The sequence below is a fragment of the Nycticebus coucang genome, chromosome 8 (genome assembly GCF_027406575.1).
Source record: "Nycticebus coucang isolate mNycCou1 chromosome 8, mNycCou1.pri, whole genome shotgun sequence".
Lineage (NCBI taxonomy): Eukaryota > Metazoa > Chordata > Mammalia > Primates > Lorisidae > Nycticebus > Nycticebus coucang.
The window spans coordinates 42,615,839-42,641,574 of NC_069787.1; the positions used below are offsets into that span (position 1 = coordinate 42,615,839).

At 36.5% G+C, this 25,736-nt stretch overlaps 1 protein-coding gene across 1 annotated transcript in view; it reads left to right on the plus strand.

The window, feature by feature from the left end:
* Positions 1-25,736, plus strand: part of DNAH12 (dynein axonemal heavy chain 12) — a 305,069-nt gene that overhangs the window by 95,884 nt on the left and 183,449 nt on the right. The window contains exons 18-29 of the mRNA XM_053600535.1: positions 934-1,119; positions 2,282-2,482; positions 4,573-4,767; positions 6,144-6,265; positions 6,361-6,643; positions 9,629-9,748; positions 11,614-11,770; positions 12,361-12,533; positions 19,704-19,856; positions 20,285-20,524; positions 20,985-21,230; positions 21,524-21,643. Of these exons, the coding sequence (XP_053456510.1) occupies positions 934-1,119; positions 2,282-2,482; positions 4,573-4,767; positions 6,144-6,265; positions 6,361-6,643; positions 9,629-9,748; positions 11,614-11,770; positions 12,361-12,533; positions 19,704-19,856; positions 20,285-20,524; positions 20,985-21,230; positions 21,524-21,643 (2,196 nt within the window). The remainder of the gene's footprint in view (positions 1-933; positions 1,120-2,281; positions 2,483-4,572; positions 4,768-6,143; positions 6,266-6,360; positions 6,644-9,628; positions 9,749-11,613; positions 11,771-12,360; positions 12,534-19,703; positions 19,857-20,284; positions 20,525-20,984; positions 21,231-21,523; positions 21,644-25,736) is intronic.

Sequence of the window (25,736 nt, forward strand, 5' to 3'; positions counted from 1 at the left end):
GGACTTCAGTCACACACCACGATGCCTGGATAAGCTTTAAAAATTTTATAGATACAAACTCTTGCTGTGTTGCTTAGGCTGGTCTTAAACTCCTGGCTTTAAGGCATCCTCCCATCTTGGCTTCCCAAAGTGCTGGTCTTATAGGCGTGAGCCACTGCATACAACACTGAGATTTAAGAATTACCCAGGAGGGTGGTGCCTGTGGCTCAGTGAGTAGGGCACTGGCCCCATATACTGAGGGTAGGGGGGTTCAAACCCGTCCCTGGCCAAACTGCAACAAAAAATGGCTGGGTGTTGTGCTGGGCGCCTGTGATCCCAGCTACTTGGGAGGCTGAGGCAAGAAAATCACTTAAGCCCAGGAGTTGGAGGTTGCTGTGAGCTGTGGCGCTGCAGCACTCTACCGAAAGTGACATAGTAAGATTCTGTCTCAAAAAAAAAAAAAAAGAATTACCCAGGAAAGCTCCTATCACCAAATGCTAAGGAAGAAAGATAAAAATATTTGAAAGCAAAACTAAATCTCAATTCATTTCAGATTTGAACAGACTTTCCCCCATTCATATGTATGTATATGTATTTATAACTATATATTATATTCTATTAATTTCTATATATTGTATATGTAACAAATTTGAATGTCTAAAATAATACCATAGTTTTAATTCCCATGTTTTATCATACACTTTAAAATCTCATAGATCATTTACCCTCCATTCTTCTTTTTTGCTCTTATAATTTTCCTGGCTATTTTTACAGATGACCTTTAGAATCATTTTGTTAATTTCTCTTCCTCCAAAATGAATTGAAATTTTGATTGTAATCATATAAATATATTTAATAATTTGAAAAACTGTAATCTTTATACTATCAAGACTTACAATCTGTATGTATAGAAGCAAATGACTGACTCATTATTGTTAATATTTTCACCATTAGGAATATGTCCCTACTGTCTCCATTCTGTGCAATCCAGGAATGAGAGCTCGTCACTGGAAACAGATGTCAGATATTGTAGGCTTTGATTTGACTCCAGACTCTGGAACTACACTGAGAAAAGTTTTAAAATTGAACCTTTCACCATACTTAGAAAAATTTGAAGTAATAAGTGCAGGTGCAAGCAAGGTAAACATAAAGATCACCTGAAATACTTTATTTGATGAGTTTGTCAATCAAGTAACCATTGTTTGTGGTTGAATGTATATAATATAGCAGTGAGAGGAGATGGGAGTAAATGATAGCAGACCACTCTTTTTGGCCTGAATCTAGACTAGAAATAATCCATTTGACTTCTTCTTAATTCTGCCATATTCTAATATAATTGGATGATATGCTAGTGTTGGTACATAATTTTTCTATTAAGAATGCTGGGTGGAGATATACAGTGTGTCCATAAAGTTTGTGTGCAACTTAAAATCGTTTACTATTTTGTGGACACCCTTCTGTGTGGCATGTGTTGTGTATGTGTTCTAGCAAAGTAAGTATGGCTCTAGACTGAGGAAGAGTTCTTGAAATACGCAGTCTATAGGAGGGCTTCGAAAAGTGTACTTCAGAGAAAGCCTAGCAGAAATTTTATTCTGATTCCCATTTTTTGTTTAATTATGTTTGTGATTTTGTTTCTTTGTTTTTTTTTTTTGTTGTTGTTGTTGTTTGTTTTGAGGCAGAGTCTCACTCTCTTGCCTGGGCCTGGTTGCAGTGGCATCATCACAGCTCACTGTAACCGTAAACTCCCAGGCTCAAGCGATTCTCCTGCCTCAGGCTCCTGAGTAGCTGGGACGATAGCTGCATGCTACTACACCTGGCTAGTTTTTTTATTTTTTGTAGAGAAGGGGTCTCACTCTTGCTCAGGATGGTCTTGAATTCCTGGTCTCAAGCAATCCTCCTGCTTCAACCTCCCACAGTGCTAGGATTATAGGCTTTAGCCATCACACCCAGCTCCTGATGTCCATTTTAATACCAACAGCTGTAGTTTTTTAGCAAGTGAGTTTTTAAAAATTATGTAATCATTCATTTCAGGAATTTTTAAATTGTTAAAAAACATCCTAACTGAAAAAAAAATTATACGATAGTCACAGATTATCCTAATGATAATGTAATACATCAAATGCTTACTGGATGACTTTACTATGGAAAGTCAATATAGTAAATAATATCCATCACCATCCCGTTCTCTTCTCTTTTTTTTTAATTGGAGAAAAGGCATACAAATTTATTTAACATGTATACATGGGGATAATCAACAGAGTGAGTACCTCTAGTCCATTCTTTCTTCATTCTTCCTTTTTAGGAATTTTCATTAGAGAAAGCCATGCATACAATGATGGAAACTTGGGATGATATTGCTTTTCATATAAGTCTCTATCGTGATACTGGAGTCTGTATTCTTTCTTCAGTGGATGAGATTCAGGCTATTCTTGATGATCAAATTATAAAAACCCAGACAATGAGAGGCTCACCTTTCATCAAACCCTTTGAAAAAGAGATCAAAGTATGTAGAATATGACAGTCAGCTCTTGTTTAGTTATAAAATTTATAATCTTATTACATATATGTTCTCATAGAAATAAGTGATTTTGATGGATGGTTTTTTTTTAATGTTCTTTGAAATCACAGGCCTCTATTGTTGATAACTTATCTGGTGAAATTATAATAATAGATACTCAAAAAGTACCATAGAAATATCTAGAACAGAACTGAGATACTGACTGATTTTGAAAAGAAAAGAAAAATTATAAAGCCTATACTGTTTTATGTTGCATTCTTACAACTTGTAGTAAAGTTCTGTGTACCATATTTTAATTGTATTTGTGGGTGTTTTAGAGCAATTAAGGATTTATTGTCTATTTGAGAAAAACAAATGGTACTTGAGGCTCCAAGATTTTTCATATCTTTTTAGTTGATGTGGGTAAAGACAGAAAGCAAACAAATTATGATAACTAAGAGCTTCATAGGTATTATCAAAGTTCTAACTCTGATAGAGTTATGGGGGACTTATATAAATTGAAAGACAAACAACTGGATTTTTTTTATCTCAATAAGTATGTGCAAGTTAATGATCTAGGAAATTGACATTTATTAACACATTTAATCCCCACAGCAGCCCTTCAAGGTAGGCACTATTACTATTTGTACTCATAAATAAAGAAGCCAAAGTATAAGAGGATAAGTAATTTTTCTCAAGTTCACCTAGCTAATAAATGACAAAGCTGGAATTCAAACCAAGAAAGTCTGGTTTTAATTTAAGCACAAATAGTGCTTTATAAAATATCTTGACAAATGTTATTTGGAAAAAACATAGTAATGTTGTTCCAAGAGACATGAGGCTAGACGTTTTCCCATGAATCAGGCTAGCCTATCCCCCTACCTTTTTTTTTTTTAAAGAGATGGGGTCTGGCTCTGTTGCTCAGATTGCAGTGCAGTGATACAATCACAGTTAACTGTAACATCAAACACCTGGGCTAAAATGATCCTTCAGCCTTCAGTCTCCAGTGTAACTAGGGCTACAAGCATGTACCAGTATGCCCAGCTAATTTTTTTTATTTTTTATGGAGATGATGTGTTGCTATGTTGCTCAAGCTTATCGCAAACTCCTGGCCTCAAAAGATTTTTCTGCCTTAGCCTCCCCAAGTACTAGGATTATAGGCATGAGCTACCTAACCTGGCCTGGCCTAATCTCATGAACCAAAAGGAAGACTATATAAATGGTCTTCAGCTAATGAAATAATCTTTGTCAACCTCAGGGGATCTGTGAGAATAAGGAGGCTTTTTTTTTTTAATTTTTCATTTTATTTTATTTTTCTCCAAATTATATTGATATGGAGCAAGATTTCTTAACCTGGCACTGTTGATATTTTGGCTCTATAATTCTTTCTTATGGGAGCTGTCCTATATTTTGTAGGACATTTAGCTACATCTCTGATTTCTACCCACTAGAATCTAGTGCTAATACAGGGTTCCCCCACTCAGGGCAGGACAGGGACCCCCGTTTCCTAGGCCTAGGTAATTTCATGTAAGCAGGCCTCTTCTGAAGTGGACTCTCTGCCATTTTGCCTGGAGCTGGAGGGACTGTATTCATTTGTTAATATGCTCATCCACACTGAAAAGGTGTCTTCCAGGTTAAGTCCTGGCCAAGTGTAATTCTTAAGACCTTACACAGAAAACACAGTACGAGACTTCTCACTTGGGTCTTTCCCTCTGCCCGAAGCTCTGGTGCTTTTCATTCCTTCTGTTTTCCTTTCTATCTAATAAATCCTATCTTACCACTGATCTGTGGTCCTAGGGTTCATTCTTTGAATCCCTGAGACCAAGGACCTACTGTAGTTGGGATGGTTCAGTTAGAAATTAGGAAATTGGTCTAACTTTTCAGTTATCTACAGTTATGAGTTCCAGTGATTTAGGAATATGTTGGCCCTCCTAGAGTTTTTCTAATGCTTATGTGAGAGATCATACGTGACCTTAAGCTGTAAGGTGTTTTGCATTGATTTAAAAATAATAGTAAATTTTAAGTATATTTTCATTGCTATAATTTATAGCTTTTCTTTAATAACTGGAATTTAGTACAGTGTGCTTCTCATTAAGGACTGGGAGGACCGTTTGATTCGAATACAAGAAACAATTGATGAATGGTTAAAAGTACAAGCTCAATGGCTGTACTTGGAGCCCATCTTTTGTTCGGAAGATATCATGCAACAGATGCCAGAAGAAGGGCGTCAATTTCAGACAGTAGACAGACATTGGCGGGACATTATGAAGTTTTGTGCGAAAGATCCAAAGGTGAAGTGCATATTTCTCTCTTACAATAGGTGAAACTTTATTTTTGAATATTAAAGAAAGCATTTGACTCTTTTGTCCTGGTTACAAAAGTTAATCCTGTTCATTGTATAGAAACTATAAAGTTCAGAAACATGTAACAAAAGCTTCAAGTATTTAAATAATTTTACTTTTCAATTCATAAGATACATTACTTGTAACTCTATACATATAACTCTTTAGTTTATATAGTAGAGTTGCTTCAAATATACATGTGATTCACCTGACTTCTGCTATATACACTCAATTTTCTCCTCCTCACAAAATAAATAGATAAAACTGGGAGAGTGAGAACAAGAGAGAGTAAGAATGAATAATGGATGTGATTCACCTGACCTTCCACTCAGTGACTCAACTTGTGGGTCAACTCCTCTCAGGCTCAATCCCTGCGTGTCTCTCCTAGTGAGGATAGCACCTTGCTGAGTTTGATCTGAGGTTGGAAGACAGACTAGGTATTTTTCATATACACAGTACATGTGGTACATACATATATATCCACTTTTTAATTTGTTATTCAACTTAAGAAATGACAATTTATTCTAATGCTGGGTGAAAAACTATCTGTGCTAGACTAAAAACTATGTGTGCTGGACTTACTGAGAGTCAGTAGTGCCATGAAATTTATGAGTTTTAAGGATTTTGCCTTACTTGTTGATTTTAGAATCTTTATGAAACATGATGCCTTATAGCTCAGTGTGAGCAATCTTTTTTTGTCAGATTCCAGACTGTAAATATTTTAGGCCTTGAAAGTTTTTACAACTATTCAATTCTGCTGACATTGTAGTGAGAAAGCAGCCATAAATAATATGTAAATGAATGGGCGTGTCCATGTGACAATAAAACTTTGTTCATGGACGCTGATATTTTCATATGTCATGAATATTCTTCTTTTGATTTTTTTGAACCTTCTTAATGTTTAAAAATAATTCTTAGCTTATGGGCAACACAAAATTGGCAGCAGGCTCGGATTTGACCCACAGGTTGTAATCTGCCAACTCCTGCTGTAGATGGCTGAGTTTATGGTTAATGGTTGTAAGATTAAGAATTAAATTACATACCAACCTAACAGACTTTTCTGACATTATTCAAAGTAATATAGGAGAAATGAAAATGTGCACAACAGTCATAACTGCTCACTTGTAAGTAGCGTGCTTGAATAAGAATATGTATGATTTATTGAATTTTAGTAGTTTTTACAGCACAAAATATTTTGCTGCCAAGTTCATAAACTTTCTGACATTTTAACATTTAAAAATTTTAACATATAACATAGATTAATATTTAGGTCTTATAATTATACTAGAATATAGTACTGACTTTAGCAAACGTATCTCTTTCAGGTTCTTGCTGCTACTTCTTTAACAGGTTTATTGGAAAAACTGCAAAACTGCAATGAACTTTTGGAGAAAATTATGAAAGGACTTAATGCGTATCTTGAAAAGAAACGTCTTTTCTTCCCTCGGTATGATGGATAATCAATTGTGCTATCACTGAAAGCATTTTGTGATGTGTGATGAATTATAACTGAAGCTTTTCTATTTGCATGTTTTTCCATAGTTTTTTCTTCTTATCTAATGATGAAATGTTAGAAATTTTGTCAGAGACCAAAGATCCTCTTAGAGTTCAGCCTCATTTAAAAAAATGCTTTGAGGGCATTGCTAAATTGGAGTTCCTTCCCAATTTGGACATTAAGGCCATGTTCAGCTCTGAAGGTGAGAGAGTGGAGCTGATTGCACTCATTTCCACATCAGCAGCACGGGGTGCTGTGGAAAAGTGGCTTATTCAAGTGGAAGATCTAATGCTCCAGAGTATTCATGATGTGATCGCAGCAGCCAGGCTGGTATGTTTCCTAGGATTTAATTAGACCCTATATTCTGTAAATGCTTTCTCTTAGGAAGTTTTGAATGGGTACCAGTAAATTAACACTTAAAGTTCTAACTACATGAAATCATTAATCATTTTTTAACTTCTTTTGTTTCTAACATTATTATTAAAATAACAATGTTAGGGCTGGCACCCATAGCTCAGTGAGTAGGGTGCCGGCCATATACACTGTGGCTGGCCAGTTCATGCCTTGCCTGGGCTCGCTAAATAATGACAACTGTAACAAAATAATAGCCATGTCTTATGGCGGGCACCTGTAGTCCCAGCTACTCAGGAGGGTGAGGCAAGAGAATTGCTTAAGCCCAAGAGTTAGAGGTTGCTGTGAGCTGTGATGCTACAGCACTCTACGGAGAGCGACATAGTGAGACTATCTCAAAATAAATAAATAAATAAATAAAATAACAATGTTAGTACAGTTGTGTAGTGAAACAGTTTAAAAGGCATTGGAGCCACATATTTGGCAATTCACTGTATATTAGTGAGGAGTCCTTTTTTTGTTTGTTTTCTTGAGACAGAGTTGTGGGAGCCTCCGACCCGGGGCCTCGTCGGAGCCTAGACGCTAGGTCTCCAGCCCACTCAACTGTCTGAGTGGGCCACTGAGCCAGCTTACTTGGGGTAGGTCTCAGGTGCCTAAGCACCTTAGAAGTCACAGTCAATATTTGTAGGAATGAGCATCTCAGCAGCAGTCTTAGTAGGGGAGCACTGATCAGGTGTCCTCCGAGCAAAAAGTGGCGCCAAAGAAGGAGCCCTGCCTAACTTCTCCTAAGTAATTCCGTGGCCACCTAAGGCACAGGTGTGGAGACTGCTAACCAATGATAGACATACTTTCGTGCTCTCATGCATCTCCCTAAGGAGAGCCAGTCATGTTAAATCTCTTCCCCAAGCTCTTATTGCCAAAGTATTTCTCACAGGTGCCTCCTATACAGTCTCATTCTGTCGCCCTGGGTAGAGTGTTGTGGTATCATAGCTCACAGCAACCTCAAACTCTTGGGCTCCAGTGATCCACTTGCCTCAGCCTCCTGAGTAGCTGGGACAGTAGGTGTGCACCACCACACTTGACTAGTTTTTCTATTTTTAATAGAGATAGGGTCTCACTTGCTCAGGTTGGTCCTGAACTCCTGAGTTCAAGGAATCTACCTGCCTCTGCCTCCCAGAGTGCTGGGATTATAGGTATGAGCCACTGCGCCCAGCCTAGAGAGGTGTCCTTTCCATTTCACTAGGATCCACATGAAGCTCATTTTCTTCTGGTGGCTATTCTGTTCAGCTTCAGTGTTCGGCAGATAAATCCTGAGTTTTTCTATCTTTTTGCTATTTGTGATTCCAGACAACTAAAAGGACAGGAAAAGAATCAATATTACCCATGGAAGTATTTCCTTAATCACTGTAGAAATTTACATTCTATGTAAATGGCTCTAGGAATGGCTCTCAGTCACCATTTATCCTTTTTTGAAGCTTAAGTTAGTTTCTCATTTGCATTTATTTCTAAATATTGCCAATAAGAAAAATTTTGTAATGATATACATTTATATCCTATGTTTAACATTCTTATATCTAAGATGATATAATTGTATTAAAATTATAATTTCCATTGTTTTGTTTTTTTTTTTTTTTTTTTTTGCAGTTTTTTGGCAGGGGCCGGGTTTGAACCCTCCACCTCTGGTATATGGGGCTGGCGCCTTACTCCTTTGAGCCACAGGCACTGCCCTGTAATTTCTATTGTTAAACTTCAAAAATTATTCTGCAGTTATTTTCGACTTATTATATTTGGATCTGTTATTATTTAAAAAGGTCAAACTTTCCCCCATAAATCCATAAAACTATTAGAAAAAATGAAAGTATACTTTGAATTCCAAAGCACAGATTGTTCAAGTACATGTAATTGAACAAATATATAATGGTTGAAATTATATATTCTGGTCACACAAGTTTTTTGAAATGCTATGGGTAAATAACATAAAGGTTCCAATTACTAATGTAACCAGTTTTCTACTGGATTTTACAGTCTCCTTTTCAATTAAATCTTAGCATCAATATGCATAATCAATCTAACTAGTTTTTTTAAGTTTACTAAAACCTTGATATTTTATTATAATAGAGGCAATATGTATTCCGCATTAAAAGTTTGACAATTCCCCCTAGCAAAAGAGCATAATAAAAGTTAAATAGAAATAAACTTTCAGAAGAATCAACAATTAAATCTGTCTAGGAATAATCCATTATTAAAATGTTGGTGCTCATCTTTCCTCACTCCGGGTAGAGGAGAGTGGCATCATCATAGCTGACTATAACCTCAGATTCCGGGGTGCAAGTGATCCTTCTGCCTCAGCTTCCTGGGTAGCTGGGATTACAGGAATGCATTACCATATCTCGCTAATGTTTTCTGTTTTTGTAGAAACAGGGTCTCACTCTTGCTTAGGCAGGTCTCAAACTTCTGATCTCAAGCCATCCTCCTGCCTCTGCCTCCCTGAGTACTAGGGTTACAGGTGTGAGCCACTGTATCTGGCCTCCATGTTTTATTAATCAACAAACATATATTTCAAAAACATAATCATAATTTATGAAATGTTTTCAGGTCTTTTCTTAATAGTCATCTCAAATATTTCATGATTATATATATTTTAGCATATTTTAGTCCAGAGGTCCCACCTGTGGCCCACAGGCAGCATGCTGATTTCGTAAGAACTTTTTTCATTTATCACAAAAAGTATGCGTGGCCTTTTTTTTTTTTTTTGCTAATCATCTTTCATTGGTGTTTGTGTATTTAATTTGTGGCCTAAGACAACTCTTATTCTTCCAAAGTGTGGCAGAGAAAAAGGAAAAAGTTGGACACATCTGTTCTAGCCTATGACCGTACCAAATATTTCACTTTTGTATTGTTAGACATTTAGCTATTTTTGTCTCATGAATCTTTTAAAGTTAGAAATTTATTTAAATTATTCAGGCTTATCCAGAATCTGCAAGAAGAGACTGGGTTCGAGAGTGGCCTGGCCAAGTGGTACTTTGTGTTTCTCAAATGTTTTGGACTTCTGAGACACAGGAAGTTATAAGTGGTGGGACAGAGGTAAAGCAATTTTTATTTATACAACCACCTTCTTTTCTCCGTTCTGTTAGGGTGTGAGCTAGTGACCTCAGATTTTTGAGAAAGATTTCTCCAAAGAATAGGATAGGAAGAAGTTATTCATTACTTTTTGTTAGGCAGGAAAAGGACCTGCACGGAGGTGGAAGCAAAGGACCAATGTGCTCAACAGCTGGTTGAGGCTTTTTAAGGTGTTTTTAGATTGGCTGGGTATAATTGAGAAATTGTTTCATCTGCTCCTTTCTTTTTGGAGGCAGACAGATAACAAACTTAGAGGATGTCAAAGTCCAAGAGTTGGGTACCCTACCTTTCTTTTGAGATGGGATTATTGCAGGAGATGCGACTTCGTCCTACAGATATGGTTGAGGCCTTATAGCTCCATCTGCTGTTTACTCAGGAACTCTGTAAAAGTAGATTTTCAAAAACAAATTTGAAAGAGAAAGATTTACACCTCTTTTCCATTTTTAGCTCTTTTCAGAAGTTGTGTGAAACAAAACTCCTACAGGGTGCCTATTAGCAGAACTCATAGGATTGATCTTTAACTGTTACTAAGAAGTTACAGATTTAGGTATTTTCCTGTTATTTTTGAAAGGCCACCCCTTTTACATTCCATATTTCTTGGTTTATCTATTTTTTTGCAAAGGCAATACCTCTCTAAATTTCTTTCTTTTTTTTTTTTTATTAAATCATAACTGTATACAATGATATGATTATGGGGCATCATACACTCACTTCATAAGCCATTTGACACATTTTTATCACAGTGGTTAACATAGCCTTTCCGGCGTTATCTCAGTTACTGTGCCAAAACATTTACATTCTACATTTACCAAGTTTCGCAAATACCCCTGTAATATGCACCACAGGTGTGATCCCTCCGATTCCCCTCCCTCTACCCACCCTCCCCCTTTCCCACTTCCCCCTATTGTTAAGTTGTAGCTGGGTTATAGCTTTCATGTGAGAGTCCCAAATTAGTTTCATAGTAGGGCTGTGTACATTGGGTATTTTTTCTTCCATTCTTGGGATACTTTACTAAGAAGAATATGTTCCAGCTCCATCCATGTAAACATGAAAGAGGTAAAGTCTCCATCTTTCTTTAAGGCTGCATAGTATTCCATGGTATACATATACCACAATTTATTAATCCATTCGTGGATCGATGGGCACTTGGGCTTTTTCCATGACTTAGCTATTATGAATTGGGCTGCAATAAACATTCTGGTACAAATATCTTTGTTATGTTGTGATTTTTGGTCTTCTGGGTATATGCCCAGCAGAGGGATTACAGGATTGAATGGCAGATCTATTTTTAGATCTCTGAGTGTTCTCCATATATCTTTCCAAAAGGAATGTATTAATTTGCATTCCCACCAGCAGTGCAGAAGTGTTCCCTTTTCTCCGCATCCACGCCAACATCTCTGGTCTTGAGATTTTGTGATATAGGCTAGTCTCATTGGAGTTAGATGATATCTCAAAGTAGTTTTGATTTGCATTTCTCTGATGATTAAAGATGATGAGCATTTTTTCATATGTCTGAAGGCCGTGCGCCTGTCTTCTTCAGAGAAGTTTCTCTTCAAATCCCTTGCCCAGCCTGCGATGGGATCCCTTGTTTTTTTCTTGCTGATGCGTTTGAGTTCTCTCTCTCTAAATTTCTATATAGTGAAATTACACAATTCTTTGAAAATTATTCTCAATATTTTACTAGGCTTAGACAACATTACTCTATTCTATAATTCATTTCTGTATTGAGATAGATTATGATGTCAGAATTGTTTTATAAAACAATAAATATATAGAATGAACATGTTTTAGGTACTATATAATATCAGATTGCTTTTTTTGCTTTTTAGGGATTAAAGGAGTACTATAAGGAACTTCAGAATCAACTAAATGATATTGTAGGGCTGGTAAGAGGAAAATTGTCTAAGCAGACCAGGATCACTCTGGGAGCTTTGGTTACTATTGATGTCCATGCTAGAGATGTAGTCATGGACATGATTGAAGTGGGTATGTGACTTTTTCTTCAATATTAAAAATAAAATATTGATAGCTTCTAGAAACGAAGACTTATACTGTGTCTTTTTCTCTCTAACAGAATTTTTTTTTTTTAAGAGACAGAGTCTCACTTTGTTGCCCTTGGTATAGTACTGTGGCGTTACAGCTCACAGCAATCGCCAGCTCTTGGGCTTAGGCAATTCTCTTGCCTCAGCCTCCCGGGTAGCTGGGACTACAGGCGCCTGCCACAATGCCCAGCTATTTTTTGGTTCCAGTTTGGCCAGGGTCAGGTTCGAACCTACCACCCTCGGTGTATGGGGCTGGTGCCTTACTCACTGAGCCACAGGCACGGCCCTCTAACAGAATTTTTTACATGATCTTTTTCCTGTAAATTGAAAAACATGAATTATTTTAATATTTGCCTTTTTTATTTTTTTAAGTTTTGGCCGCGGCTGGGCTTGAACCCACCACCCATGGCATATGGAGCTGGCACCCTACTCCTTGCACTGCCCAATATTTGCCATTATTAAAGATGAAAATATCTGTTTTTCAAGTTTTTTCATTTAAGCATCATGTGCCTTATTTTACTTTATTCTTTTTAGGTGTCTCACATGATACAGATTTCCAGTGGCTTGCTCAGCTTCGATATTATTGGGAAAATGAAAATGCTCGAGTTCGTATCATTAATTGCAATGTAAAATATGCTTATGAATATCTTGGTAACTCACCTCGACTTGTCATTACTCCTCTAACTGACAGGTGTTATAGAACATTGGTATGTATTTAAATTATTTTAATTCACACATCAAAGATTACTTTTTGGTGTGGTATCATATTTTCTCATCTAAATTTGATATGGCTTTCTTAGTTTATTGTCCTATCTATAATAGTTAAATACAGTCATCCCTTTCTAATCCCAAATTCTCTTCATGTGAAATTATAGTAATGAATATTTACTTCTGGGTGCTTTTGTAGAATGCAAGAATATTCGAATTCTATTATATGAAAGTTATAAGTCACTTCTATTGGAAATAATCTAAAAAAGGAAAGTGTTGGTGATATACAGAACATCAGAAAATGGTATCAAATTTTGCAGTGGAGTCCTGAGAGAGATGACAGGAAGATGAGGAAAATACATTTGTGCTTTAGATCTCCAAATAATGCTGTTGAATAGGAGAGAGCTGAAATGTAAAGGGGTGGTGCTGAGGTCTGTGTTTAGTTGGGAAACCATGGACGATAGAGGTATGACTATAAACACCTTGCTAATGTGGTGACCAGGTAAAAATATAGGACTCCCAGGTAAATTTGAATTTCTTTTTTTTCTGTTCATATGTATGTTTTTTTTTTTTTTGTTTGTTTTTGGGTTTTTTTTTTTTTTGCAGTTTTAGGCCAGGGCTGAGTTTGAACCCGCCACCTCCGGCATATGGGGCCGGCACCCTACTCCTTTGAGCCACAGGCACTGCCCTGTATGTTTTTTTTAGTTTTTTATTGTTTCAGGTTAATTTGAGGATACAAAGACTTAGGGCACAATGTTTGCATTTGTAAGGTAGAGTCTTTCTTATAATTATGTCCTACCCCCAAGAGGTGTGCCATACACCCTAACATTGTGCCCATTAAGTGGGAGCACATGCGTCTCCCCCCGTGCTCTCCCTGCTCCCTCATTCCCCTGCCTCCCAACTTGAATTGATTTGAGTTTTTCTCTTATGTGGGCATCTATTAGATTACCTACTGGCTTCATATTACTATTGAGTATGTTAGATTCTTGCTCCTCCATTCTTATGATACTTTACTAAAAAGAATGTGTTTCAACTCCATCCAGGTTAATACAAAAAATTTAAAGTCTTTATCTTTTTATGGCTGAATAGTACTCCATGGCATACATAGACCACAGCTTGTTAATCCATTCCTGCATTGGTGGGCATTTAGGCTATTTCCACATCTTGGTGACTGTAAATTGAGCTGCAGTAAACATTCTAGTACAAATGTCTTTATGATAAAATAATTTTTTTTCTTCTGAGTAGATCCTTAGTAGTGGGATTGCAGGTCAAATGGGAGGTCTAATTTGAGTTCTTTGAGGTTTCTCTATACTTTCTTCCAAAAGGTTGTATTAGTTTGCAGTCCCAGGTAAATTTGAATTTCACCTTTTTCACCGTTTTATTTTTAATTTATTTATTTTTATTATTAAATCATAGCTGTGTACATTAATGCAATCATGGGGCACCATACACTGGTTTTATAGACCGTTTGACATATTTTCATCACACTGGTTAACATAGCCTTCCTGGCATTTTCTTAGTTATTGTGTTAAGACATTTATATTCTACATTTACCAAGTTTCACAAGTACCCTCGTAAGATGCACCATAGATATAATCCCACCAATCCCACCAATCACCCTCCCTCCGCTCATCCTCTCCCCTCCCTCCCCTCCCTCTCCCCATATTCTTAGGTTATAACTGGGTTATAGCTTTCATATGAAAGCCATAAATTAGTTTCATAGTAGGGCTGAGTACATTGGATAGCTTTTCTTCCATTCTTGAGATACTTTACTAAGAAGAATATGTTCCAGCTCCATCTATATAAACATGTAAGAGGTAAAGTCTCCATCTTTCTTTAAGGCTGCATAATATTCCATGATGTACATATACCACAATTTATTGATCCATTTGTGGATCGATGGGCACTTAGGCATTTTCCATGACTTAGCAATTATGAATTGGGCTGCAATAAACCTTCTGGTACAAATATCTTTGTTATGATGTGATTTTTGGTCTTCTGGGTGTATACCTAGTAGAGGAATTATAGGATTGAATGGCAGATCTATTTTTAGATCTCTAAGTGTTCTCCAAACATCTTTCCAAAAGGAATATATTCATTTGCATTCCCACCAACAGTGTAGAAGTGTTCCCTTTTCTCCACCTCCACGCCAACATCTCTGGTCTTGGGATTTTGTGATATGAGCTAATCTTACTGGAGTTAGATGATATCTCAAAGTAGTTTTGATTTGCATTTCTGTGATAATTAAAGATGATGAGCGTTTTTTTATATGTCTGTAGGCCTTGCGCCTGTCTTCTTCAGAGAAGTTTCTCTTCAAGTCCCTTGCCCATAATATTCCATGGTGTACATATACCACAATTTATTGATCCATTCGTGGATCGATGGGCACTTGGGCTTTTTCCATGACTTAGCAATTATGAATAGGGCTGCAATAAATATTATGCAGCCTTAAAGAAAGATGGAGACTTTACCTCTTTCATGTTTACATGGATGGAGCTGGAACATATTCTTCTTAGTAAAGTATCTCAAGAATGGAAGAAAAAGTACCCAATGTACTCACCCTTATTATGAAACTAATGTGGGACCTTCACATGAAAGCTATATCCCAGTTATAACCTAAGAATAGGGAGAAAGGGGAAAGGGAGGGGAGGAAGGTGGGAGGGAGGGGGAAGGAGGGGGATTAATGGGATTATACCTGCGGTGCATTTTACAAGGGTATATGTGAATCCTAGTAAATGTGGAATGTAAAGGTCTTAGCAAAATAACTAAGAAAATGCTACAAAAGCTATGTTAACTAATGTGATGAAAATGTGTCAAACAATCTATGAACCAAGTGTATGGTGCCCCACGATCATACTAATGTACACAGCTATGCTTTAATAAAAAAAAAAAAAAAAAAAAAAAGTTCCTTGCCCAGCCTGCGATGGGATAACTTGTTCTTTTCTTGCTTATGCATTTGAGTTCTCTGTGGATTCTGGTTATTAAACCTTTGTCGGAGACATAACCTGCAAATATCTTCTCCCATTCTGAGGGCTGTCTGCTTGCTTTATTTACTGTGTTCTTGACTGTGCAGAAGCTTTTTAGTTTGATCAGGTCCCAGTAGTGTATTTTTTAAGCTGCTTCAATTGCCCGGGGGGGTTCTCCTCATAAAATACTTGCCCAGACCAATTTCTTCAAGGATTTTCTGTGCACTCTCTTCTAGTATTTTTATAGTTTCGTGTCTTAAGTTTAGGTCTTTAATCCAGTGAGAGTCTATCTTAGTTAATGGTGAAAGGTGTGGGTCCAGTTTCAGTCTTCTACAAGTTGCCAGCCAGTTCACCCAGCACCATTTGTTAAATAGGGAATTTTTTCCCCACTGAATGTTTTTAATTGGCTTGTCAAAGATCAAATAACGGTAAGTAGCTGGACTCATCTCTTGGTTCTCTATTCTGTTCCAGACGTCTACTTCTCTGTTTTTGTCAGTACCATCCTGTTTTGATCACTATTGATTTATAGTATAGTCTGAGGTCTGGTAGCGTGATTCCTTCTGCTTTGTTTTTATTCCTGAGTAATGTCTTGGCTATTCGAGGTTTTTTTCTGATTCCATATAAAATGAAGTATTATTTTTTCAGGATCTTTAAAGTATGACAGTGGAGCTTTAATAGGAATTGCATTAAAATTGTATATTGCTTTGGGTAGTATGGACATTTTAACAATGTTGATTCTTCCCAGCCATGTGCATGGTATGTTTTTCCATTTGTTAACATTTTCAGCTATTTCTTTTCTTAAAGTTTCATAGTTCTCTTTATAGAGATCTTTCACGTCCTTTGTTAGGTAAACTCCCAAATATTTCATCTTCTTTGGCACTACTGTGAATGGAATAGAGTCCTTAACTGTTTTTTCCAGCTTGACTATTGTTGGTATATATAAAGGCTACCGATTTATGAATGTTGATTTTGTAACCTGGGACACTGCTGTATTCCTTGATGACTTCTAAGAGTTTTGTAGTAGAATCCCTGGTGTTTTCCAGATATACAATCATATCATCTGCGAAGAGCGGAAGTTTGATCTCTTCTGACCCTATATGGATACCCTTGCTAAATTTCTGTCCTTTAACTTTTCTTCTGGACGGGAGCCTCTGTGGAAAGCTGGCTTCAGTCAGCCATCTTGTCTCTGCCCTCCGGTAAATTTGAATTTCAAACAAACATCAAATAATTTTTTTAGTGTAAACATGTCCTAAATGTTTCATGGGACATGCTTATGCTAATAAATTGCTTGTTGTTTGTCTGAAATTTAAATTGAATTTAAACATTCTGTATTTTATTTGCTAAATCTGGTAATTCTATTTGGGGATTGAGAGGGACATCAAGAAACACCACTCTACCAGTGCTGAGTAGGTAAAATTAAAGTATGTTTTTGATTTAATTCTTTAGAAGCAGAGATAAATTGGGGGTATTTGTGCAAATGCTATTAGGGAATATTCTCAGTAAAAACCTGTGAGGAAATGAGCACAGCATGATAGGACAGGGAAGAAGCTAAACAAAGATACAAGCATGTACTGGGAGCCTGATCTCACAGGGAGCTTTGGAGCATGAACAGCCATCCCGGTTATCTCACTTGTGGGCAATGATGTCTCACTTTTATAATCCTTTATTATCGTTGGCTAAATGTTACTCAGGGGCAGGGATGTGAGTAAAGTTTTAGGTATTTGCTGTTGCTGTAGGGCCTATTAATTGAGAGAAATTCTTAGGAGAAAAGAGCAGCTGTGAGCTATTCCCAAATGACACAACAAATAGAGGATGAATACAATGGCCTGGTAAATGGGATCTGGGTAGAGCACCAATTGGTCTAGTTTAGAAGATAAAAGGTTTCACCAAAAACTTTATTTTCTCAGGAAGCTAGCTGAAGGCAGGGACCATGTCTATATGTTAGGGATATAGTTATCCCTAAATATTTGTTGAACAGATAAATTTTATGCTTCTGTCATAGCTGATACCTCAGTAAAGTCAGAGCTGTGATATGCTTTCAAGGCAGACTCTAACAACTTTGAGAGTAAACTTCTCTGTAAAATCAGAATCACATTAAACACTTGAATACATTAGACACTGAGAAAACGTCTCCTAGTATATGTATTTATTATCCATAATGAAGGGAACATGTTTAAGAGAATTTTCTTGAAATTGTAAAGAAGGGAGAGCCTGGGGTTTTCAGCAGTTAAGTTAATGGACATCAACAGTATAGAATCCATCATACCTTTAAAATGGGTGGAATATAATGGATATTGTAACTGAATCCAAGCTTATACTGTTTGCTGTATAACAGCCAATAAATAATGAGAGACAAGGTGCTGGGGCAAAGAAAGCAACTTTTATTCAGAAAGCCAGCAAACCAAGAAGATGGTGGACCAGTGTCCTAAAGAACCATCTTAAGTAAGTCTGCACTTTAGGCTCCATTTATGTCAAGGGAAGGAGGAGCAGAAGTGAATTGCAAGAGATGACTGATCCATACATATCTGAGAGTCAGCGAAGGACGAAGGAGGTTGTGAAACTTTTTCGTTCTTGGTCAGTTAACTTTGGATGACATAGATCAGGTCCCAGTGTTCCTATTATAAATCTTTAACATAACAATGATTGTCATTTTTCTTCTAGAGTTGAACTACAAACTAATTCTTCCTATAACTAGCTGGCCTATGGGCAGAGCTAAGCAGAAGCTTATAACCTAAGGGATGTTACTATAGGGTGTTAGAAGCTAAGTCTTTATTCAATTAGCTATCTCAGTTTTTTTTTTTTCCCTAGAGACAGAGTCTCACTTTGTCGCCTTCAGTAGAGTGCTGTGGCGTCACAGCTCACAGCAACCTCCAGCTCCTGGGCTTAGGCGATTCTCTTGCCTCAGCCTCCTGAATAGCTGGGATTACAGGCGCTCACTACAGCTCCCAGCAATTTTTTTGCTGCAGTTTGGCAGGGTCTGGGTTTGAACCTGCCACCCTCAGTATATGGGGCCACTGAACCACGGGCATACCCAAAGGGGCTGCTGACTTTTTTTTTTTGTTTTTTTGAGACAGAGTCTCAATTTGTCACCCACAGTTGAGTGCTATGGCATCACAGCTCACAGCAATCTCCAGCTCTTGGGTTTAGGTGATTCTCTTTGTCTCAGCCTCCCAAGTATCTGGGACTACAGGTGCCTGCCACAACACCTGGCTATTTTTTGTTGCAGTTTGGCAGGGGCCGGGTTTGAACCTGCCACCCTCAATATATGGGGCCCGGCGTCCTACTCACTGAGCCACAGGCGCTGCCCCCCCCTTTTTTGCATTTTTTAATAGACTTTTAAAAAAAGAACAGCTTTTAGTTCATAGAAAAATTAAGTAGAAAGTACAGAGAGTTCCCTTGATCTCTTAACCCTGTTTTTTCCCCATAAGAAGTTAAATTTCACAAATTCTCATGGTGGTTTTCATGAAACAAAGCCAGAGAGAGCTGACTGTAATTTATATGCTTCTAAAAATTTCAAGCCACTGTTCCAGTCATTGCTGGGACCCAGAAATAATTCAGATATTGCTGATACTATCCTCAAGGAGCTTAAAGACTAATTGATGAGAAAAAGTATGTATGTAATTAACTGTAATACAAAGTAGAAAGTAATACAGCTGGTAAGAGCAATGTAGTGCTATGGGAGCATAGAAAATGGAGCACATAACAAGAGTGGAAGACGATAAATATGAGTATTGTAGACAAAATTATATCATAAGTCACTGTTTCCCTTCCAAATGATGGATGCTATTTTTAGCACTCACCTTCAAGTGTTCATTCTCTTTGCAGTGAGCCATCTAGGATGTGTCATTGTTGTCCTCTACAAACATCTCCATAAATGCTTCTACTCAAAACCTTTCTGAACTAATTTTACCCCCGTAAGGCTAGATTCTCTTTGTTTTTAAAGACAAATGGGAGACATATGAAGTATTAGAAGACAAGGAGATTTTGATACATTCTTACTGTTTTTGAACTTTTTAACTGCTTTTTCTTTGTACAGCTAGAAAATTTTGTGCTCAAAACTAACTAAACAATGTAATTATATGTATAATTGCTTCTGAGAAGCTAAAAAAAGATAAAAAATCCATTTGGTTAGTAATTGTCTAAGTTTTTTTTAAATTTAAGCATGAATTTGATTATATATGTGTATTTTTTTTTTCTTTTCAGATAGGTGCCTTCTACTTAAACCTTGGGGGTGCTCCAGAGGGGCCAGCAGGCACTGGAAAAACTGAAACTACCAAGGACTTGGCTAAAGCTCTTGCTGTACAGTGTGTGGTGTTCAACTGTTCAGATGGGCTAGATTATCTAGCAATGGGGAAGGTAGTCAAATTACTAAATCAGTAATGTTAACTATTACACACAACTGGATCTAACTGCATGAACTTAAGGGCATTATTTGAACATGGTTTGAATATTACTTGGGCTTTGGTCTTAGGCATTAAAACATTGTTTTTCGTCCTTGGGGTCTTTATTAAATTTAACTTTTAATATTGACTTAAAAGACTAGATATTTAATAGCTGGGTGTTGTGGCGGGCACCTGTAGTTCCAGCTACTCAGGAGGCTGAGGCAAGAGAATCGCTTAAGCCTAGGAGTTGGAGGTTGCTGTGAGCTGTGTGATGCCATGGCACTCTACCGAGGGCCATAAAGTGAGACTCTGTCTCTACAAAAAAAAAAAAAGACTAGATATTTGTTTTAAGAGATAAGAACTTTCCTAAGAAAAATCACCTCCTTTTCCCCTTGTCCTTAGTTTTTTAAAGGATTGGCTTCTTCTGGTGCATGGGCTTGCTTTGATGAATTTAATCGAATTGAGTTGGAAGTGTTGTCAGTGGTAGCTCAACAGATCCTTTGTATTCAGAGAGCCATTCAACAGAAGTTGGAAGTATTTATTTTTGAAGGGACAGAACTGAAGCTCAATCCAAATTGTTTCGTAGCTATTACCATGAATCCTGGCTATGCAGGACGCTCAGAATTGCCAGACAACCTTAAGGTAATATTTTGTAAGAGTGTAAGATTGTTAATAAGAACAGCATAATTCACTCAAAATGTTACAATTTTTCCCATATATTTGTAATTTTCCTTTTACCTTTTCCATTTGCTATAAGTAAACTTCCAAAAACTTTTTTAGACATCCCCCAAATATGAAGTACATAAAAATATTAAAGTGCTAGGGCGCCTGTGGCTCAAAGGAGTAGGGCACGGGTCCCATATGTCGGAGGTGGTGGGTTCAAACCCAGCCCCGGCCCAAAAACTGCAAAAAAAAAAAAATATATATATATAGTATATATATGTGCTAATAAAAAATATTAGAGTTTAGGAAAATGTATGCATTTCGCAAGTAAACTTGAATGTCAATGCAATATTTTCTATATTATTTCCTGTATTATAATTTTAGCTTAAAAACCAGTTTCATTTATGTAAATAATAATTTCATTCATTATATACTTTAGGTTCTTTTTAGAACAGTGGCTATGATGGTTCCAAACTATGCTCTTATAGCGGAAATCTCCCTCTACTCGTATGGGTTTTTGAATGCAAAACCTCTGTCTGTGAAGATAGTAATGACCTATAGGCTTTGCTCTGAGCAGCTCTCATCGCAATTTCATTATGACTATGGAATGCGAGCAGTTAAAGCAGTTTTAGTGGCTGCTGGAAACCTAAAACTAAAGTTTCCTGATGAGAATGAAGACATACTTGTAAGTATCTAAATATATACATTGTGCAAGTTTCAGTAGAAAGATAATTTTTTTTGGTGAGACTGATTGAGAATTACAAGTCTTTCATGTAGAGTTGAAATGACAATTTTTGTGCTATGTTCTTTATTATACTCTACATGCATGATAAGCATAGTATTGGCTTTGGATTATAGGGTTTTCATGGAGCAATGTAAAATAAACTTTGACTTTTGGCCAGGGGGTGTGATGGGAGGGGGAAGTAGGGACATAAATGCTGACAATTAATTTATATTGCACTTTTATGGTGATTTTAGCTTCTTCGATCAATTAAAGATGTAAATGAACCAAAGTTTTTATCACATGATATACCTTTATTTAATGGAATAACTAGTGACTTATTTCCTGGTATTAAACTTCCTGAAGCTGACTATAATGTAAGTAAACCATGAGGATGACTTATTCTGCACAATAAATTCATCTGATGACTCAATTGTTTATCAAGTTTTGTTAAATGAGTGAAATGATTTTGTTTGGAGGATAATTCCCTATTTTGGCCTCTTTAATTATTGAAGATGAGTAAATTTTGGTACCTTCTATTATATTATACCAGAGTTAACCTGTTCAGATTCAGGTTAAAGATGATGTTCTTTGTAAGAGAGTATTTCATTTCCTGTCTTGTATTTTATAATACTTACAAGTATACATGCTATAATCCTTACTCTTGTGTATTTCATTAGGTAGAAATGAAAGTAATAAAACATCCTATAGTTAACATAATAAGGTTTCTCAAATAATATACTGCCTCTTTTTTAAAAGTAAACAATCCATACTCCCACTACACACACACGCACACATACACACACATACACAAATAGTAACTGTGGGTGGTAATGGATGTGTTAATTACTTTGACTGTGGTGCTCATTATATAATATATATGTATTTCAAATTATCATGTTGTATATCTTGAATATATATCATTTTTATTTGTCAATTCAATTATTTCAACCTTAGTGTACTCCTACATTTGCTTATTTCTTTAAAAATTTATTTATTTATTTTTTCAAGATTTCTGATTAATATGAGAGTAGAAATGATTAGGGTACATTGTTTGTTAGATAAAGTCCCTGTTGTAGTTGTGCCCCTCACCCAGGAGGTGTGCCATGTACTCTTACATTGTGCCTGTTAGGTGAGAGCACACCAAATTTTTATTTTTTATTATTATGGTTACATACTAGCTGTATATATATTTATAGAGTATATGTGATGTTTGATACTGGCATACAACAAGTATTAATTAAATCAGGGTAACTGGGGTATTCATCACCACAGGTATTTATCACTTCTTTGTGTGAGGAACATTCCAATTCTATTCTTTTACTTATTTTACATGTAAAGTATACCCTAACTTATTGTTGATTGTCTCCACTTTGTTATGCTATCAAGTATGGTTCATCCTATGTCACTATCTAACTATATTTTTGTATACATTAACCATCCCCATTTTATTCCCCTCTCCCTGCTATCCTTCTTAACCTGGTAACCATCTGTGGTTAAGAGACTCTGTGTCTCCATGTGATAAATTGATTTTAAAATTTAGCTTCCCCATATGGAAAATATGAGAGGTTTGTCTTTCTGTACTTGGCTTATTTCACTTACCATAATGTTCCCCAGTTCCATCTGTGTTGTTGCAAATAGCAAGATTTCATTCTTTTTAATGGGTATATGATATTCCATTGTGTGTATATACCACAGTTTCTTTATTTATTCATCCATTGATGGACACTTAGGTTGATTCCAGATCTTGGCTGTTGTGAATAGTGCTGCAGTAAACATGGGAGTGCAGATACCTTTTTGATATATTAAATTCCTTTCTTTTGGATATATACCAAGTAATGGGATTGCTGGGTCATATGGTAGTTCTATTTTTAGTTTTTTGAGGAGCCTCTGTACTGTTCATTATAGTGGTTGCAAGTGTGCAAGGATTCCCCTTTCACCACATCCTCGCCAGCATTTGTTGTTGCCTATCTTTTTGATCAAAGCCGTTTTAACTGGGCTGAGATAACAATATTTCATGGTAGTTTTGATTGACATTTCCCTGATGACTAATGATGTTGAGCATTTTTTTTTCATATACCTGTTGACTATTTTTATGCCTTCTTTTGAGAAATGTCTATTCAGATCTTTTGCCTATTTTTTAATTGGATTTATTTTTCCAGTTGCATAGTTTGAGCTCCTTAAGTATTCTAGTTATTGGGACTTTGTCAGATGAATAGTTTGAAAATACTTTCTCCCTTTCTGTAGGTTGTGTCTTACCTTTGTTGAATGTTTTCCTTTGCTGTATGGAAGCTTTTTAGCTTGATGCAATTCCATTTGTCCAATTTTACTTTGCTTGTGCTTTGGGGATATTGCTCAAAAAGTCCGTGCCCAGACCAATGTTCCCCCAGTGTTTTCTTTTAGTAGTTTTGTAGTTTCGGATCTTTAATCCATTTGGATTTGTAGATGGTGAGAGATAAGGGTTTAGTTTCGTTCTTCTGCATATGGAGATCTAGTTTTCCCCACACTATTAAAGAGACTGTGCTTTCCCTATATTATGTTCTTGGCAATTTTCTTGTAGATAAGTTCATTGTAGATGTGGATTTATTTCTGAGTACTCAATTTTGTTCCATTGGTCTATATGTCTGTTTTTATGCCACTACCATGCTTTTTTGGTTACTACAGCTCTGTGGTATAATTTGAGATCAGGTAATGTGATTCCTCCAGTTTTGTTCTTTTTTTCCTCAGGATGATTTTGGCTATTCTTGATCTTTTTGGATGCATATAAATTTTAGAATTTTTTTTTTTATTTCTGTGAAGAACATCATTAGTATTTTGATAGGGATTGTGTTGAATCTATAGATTGCTTTGGATAGTATGGACATTTTAACAATATTGATTCTTCCAATCCATGAGCATGGGATTGCTTTCCATTTTTCTGTGTCCTCTTCAATATCTTTCATTAACGTTTTATAGCTTTTATTGTAGAGATCTTTCCCTTCTTTGGTTAAGTTTATTCCTAGGTATTTTCTTTTATTTGTAGTTATTGTAAATAAGATTACTTTCCTGACTTCATTGCTGTTGGCATATAGAAACACTACTGATTTTTTTTCTATATTATTTTTGTATCCTGCAACTTTACTGGATTTATTTATCAGTTTTTTTGGGGGAGGGGCAGACAGCGTCTCACTTTGTCATCTTTGGTAGAGTGTCATGGCATCATAGCTCACAGCAACCTCAAACTCTTGGGCTAAAATGATCTTCTTGCCTCAGCCTCCCAAGTAGCTGGGACTACAGGTGCCCGCCACAACAACCAGCTATTTTTTAGAGATGGGGTTTCACTTTTGCTCAGGCTGGTCTCAACTCCTGAGCTCAAGCAATCCATCCACCTCAGCCTCTCAGAGTTCTAGGATTACAGGCATGAGTCTGTTTATCAGTTCTAATAGTTTTTTTGTAGAGTCTTTAGGTTTCTCTAGATACAAGATCATATTGTCTGCAAACAAGAAGAATTTGACTTCTTCCTTTCCAATTTAGATGCCTTTTATTTCTTTCTTTTGCCTGATAGCTTTAGCTAGAACTTCCAAAACTGTGCTGAGTAACAGTGCTGAAAGTGGGTGCCCTTTCTTGTTCATGTTCAAGATCTGAGAGGAAAGGCTTTTAGTTTTTCCCCATTCAGTATGATACTAGCTGTGGGTGTGTCATATATGGCTTTCATCATATATTATGTATATTCCTTCTATGCCCATTTTTTTGAGAGTTTTTATTATGAAGAAATGTTGAATTTTATTCAAAGTATTTCATTTCATTTCATTTTATGTCTCACTATTTTGCCCTCAGTAGAGTGCTGTGGCTTCACAGCTCACAGCAACCTCACACTCCTGGGCTTAAATGATTCTCTTGCCTCAGCCTCCCAAGTAGCTGAAACTACAGGTGCCTGCCACAATGCTCACTATTTTTTTGTTGTAGTTGTCATTGTTGTTTGGCAGGCCCTGGCCATGTTTGAACCTACCAGCCCTGGTGTATGTGGCTGGTGCCCTACCTGCTGTGCTACAGGCACAGAGCCTCGAAAGCTTTATCAACATCAATTGAAATTATCATATGGTTTTTGTCCTTCTTTCTGTTGATATGATGTGTCATATTGATTGGTTTGCATATGTTGAACCATCTTTGCATCCATGGCATGGATCCCATTTGATCATAATGAATCATCTTTTTAATGTATTGCTGAATTCAGTTTGCCAGTAGTTTGCTGAAGATTTTTGCATCTTTGTTCATCAGAGATATTGATCTATGGTTTTCTTTCATTTTTTTGTTGTGTCCTTCCAATTAATTTTTTAAAATTAAAAAAGTAAAGGAAACAAGCCATCTGCATTTCCAACTTCATTTAAATTATAGATATAATAATTAGGCTGAATATGTATACACATAGTGTCTGCTTAGAGCTGTTATATAAAATGAAACAAAACTTAAAATGAATTACAAAACAATCCC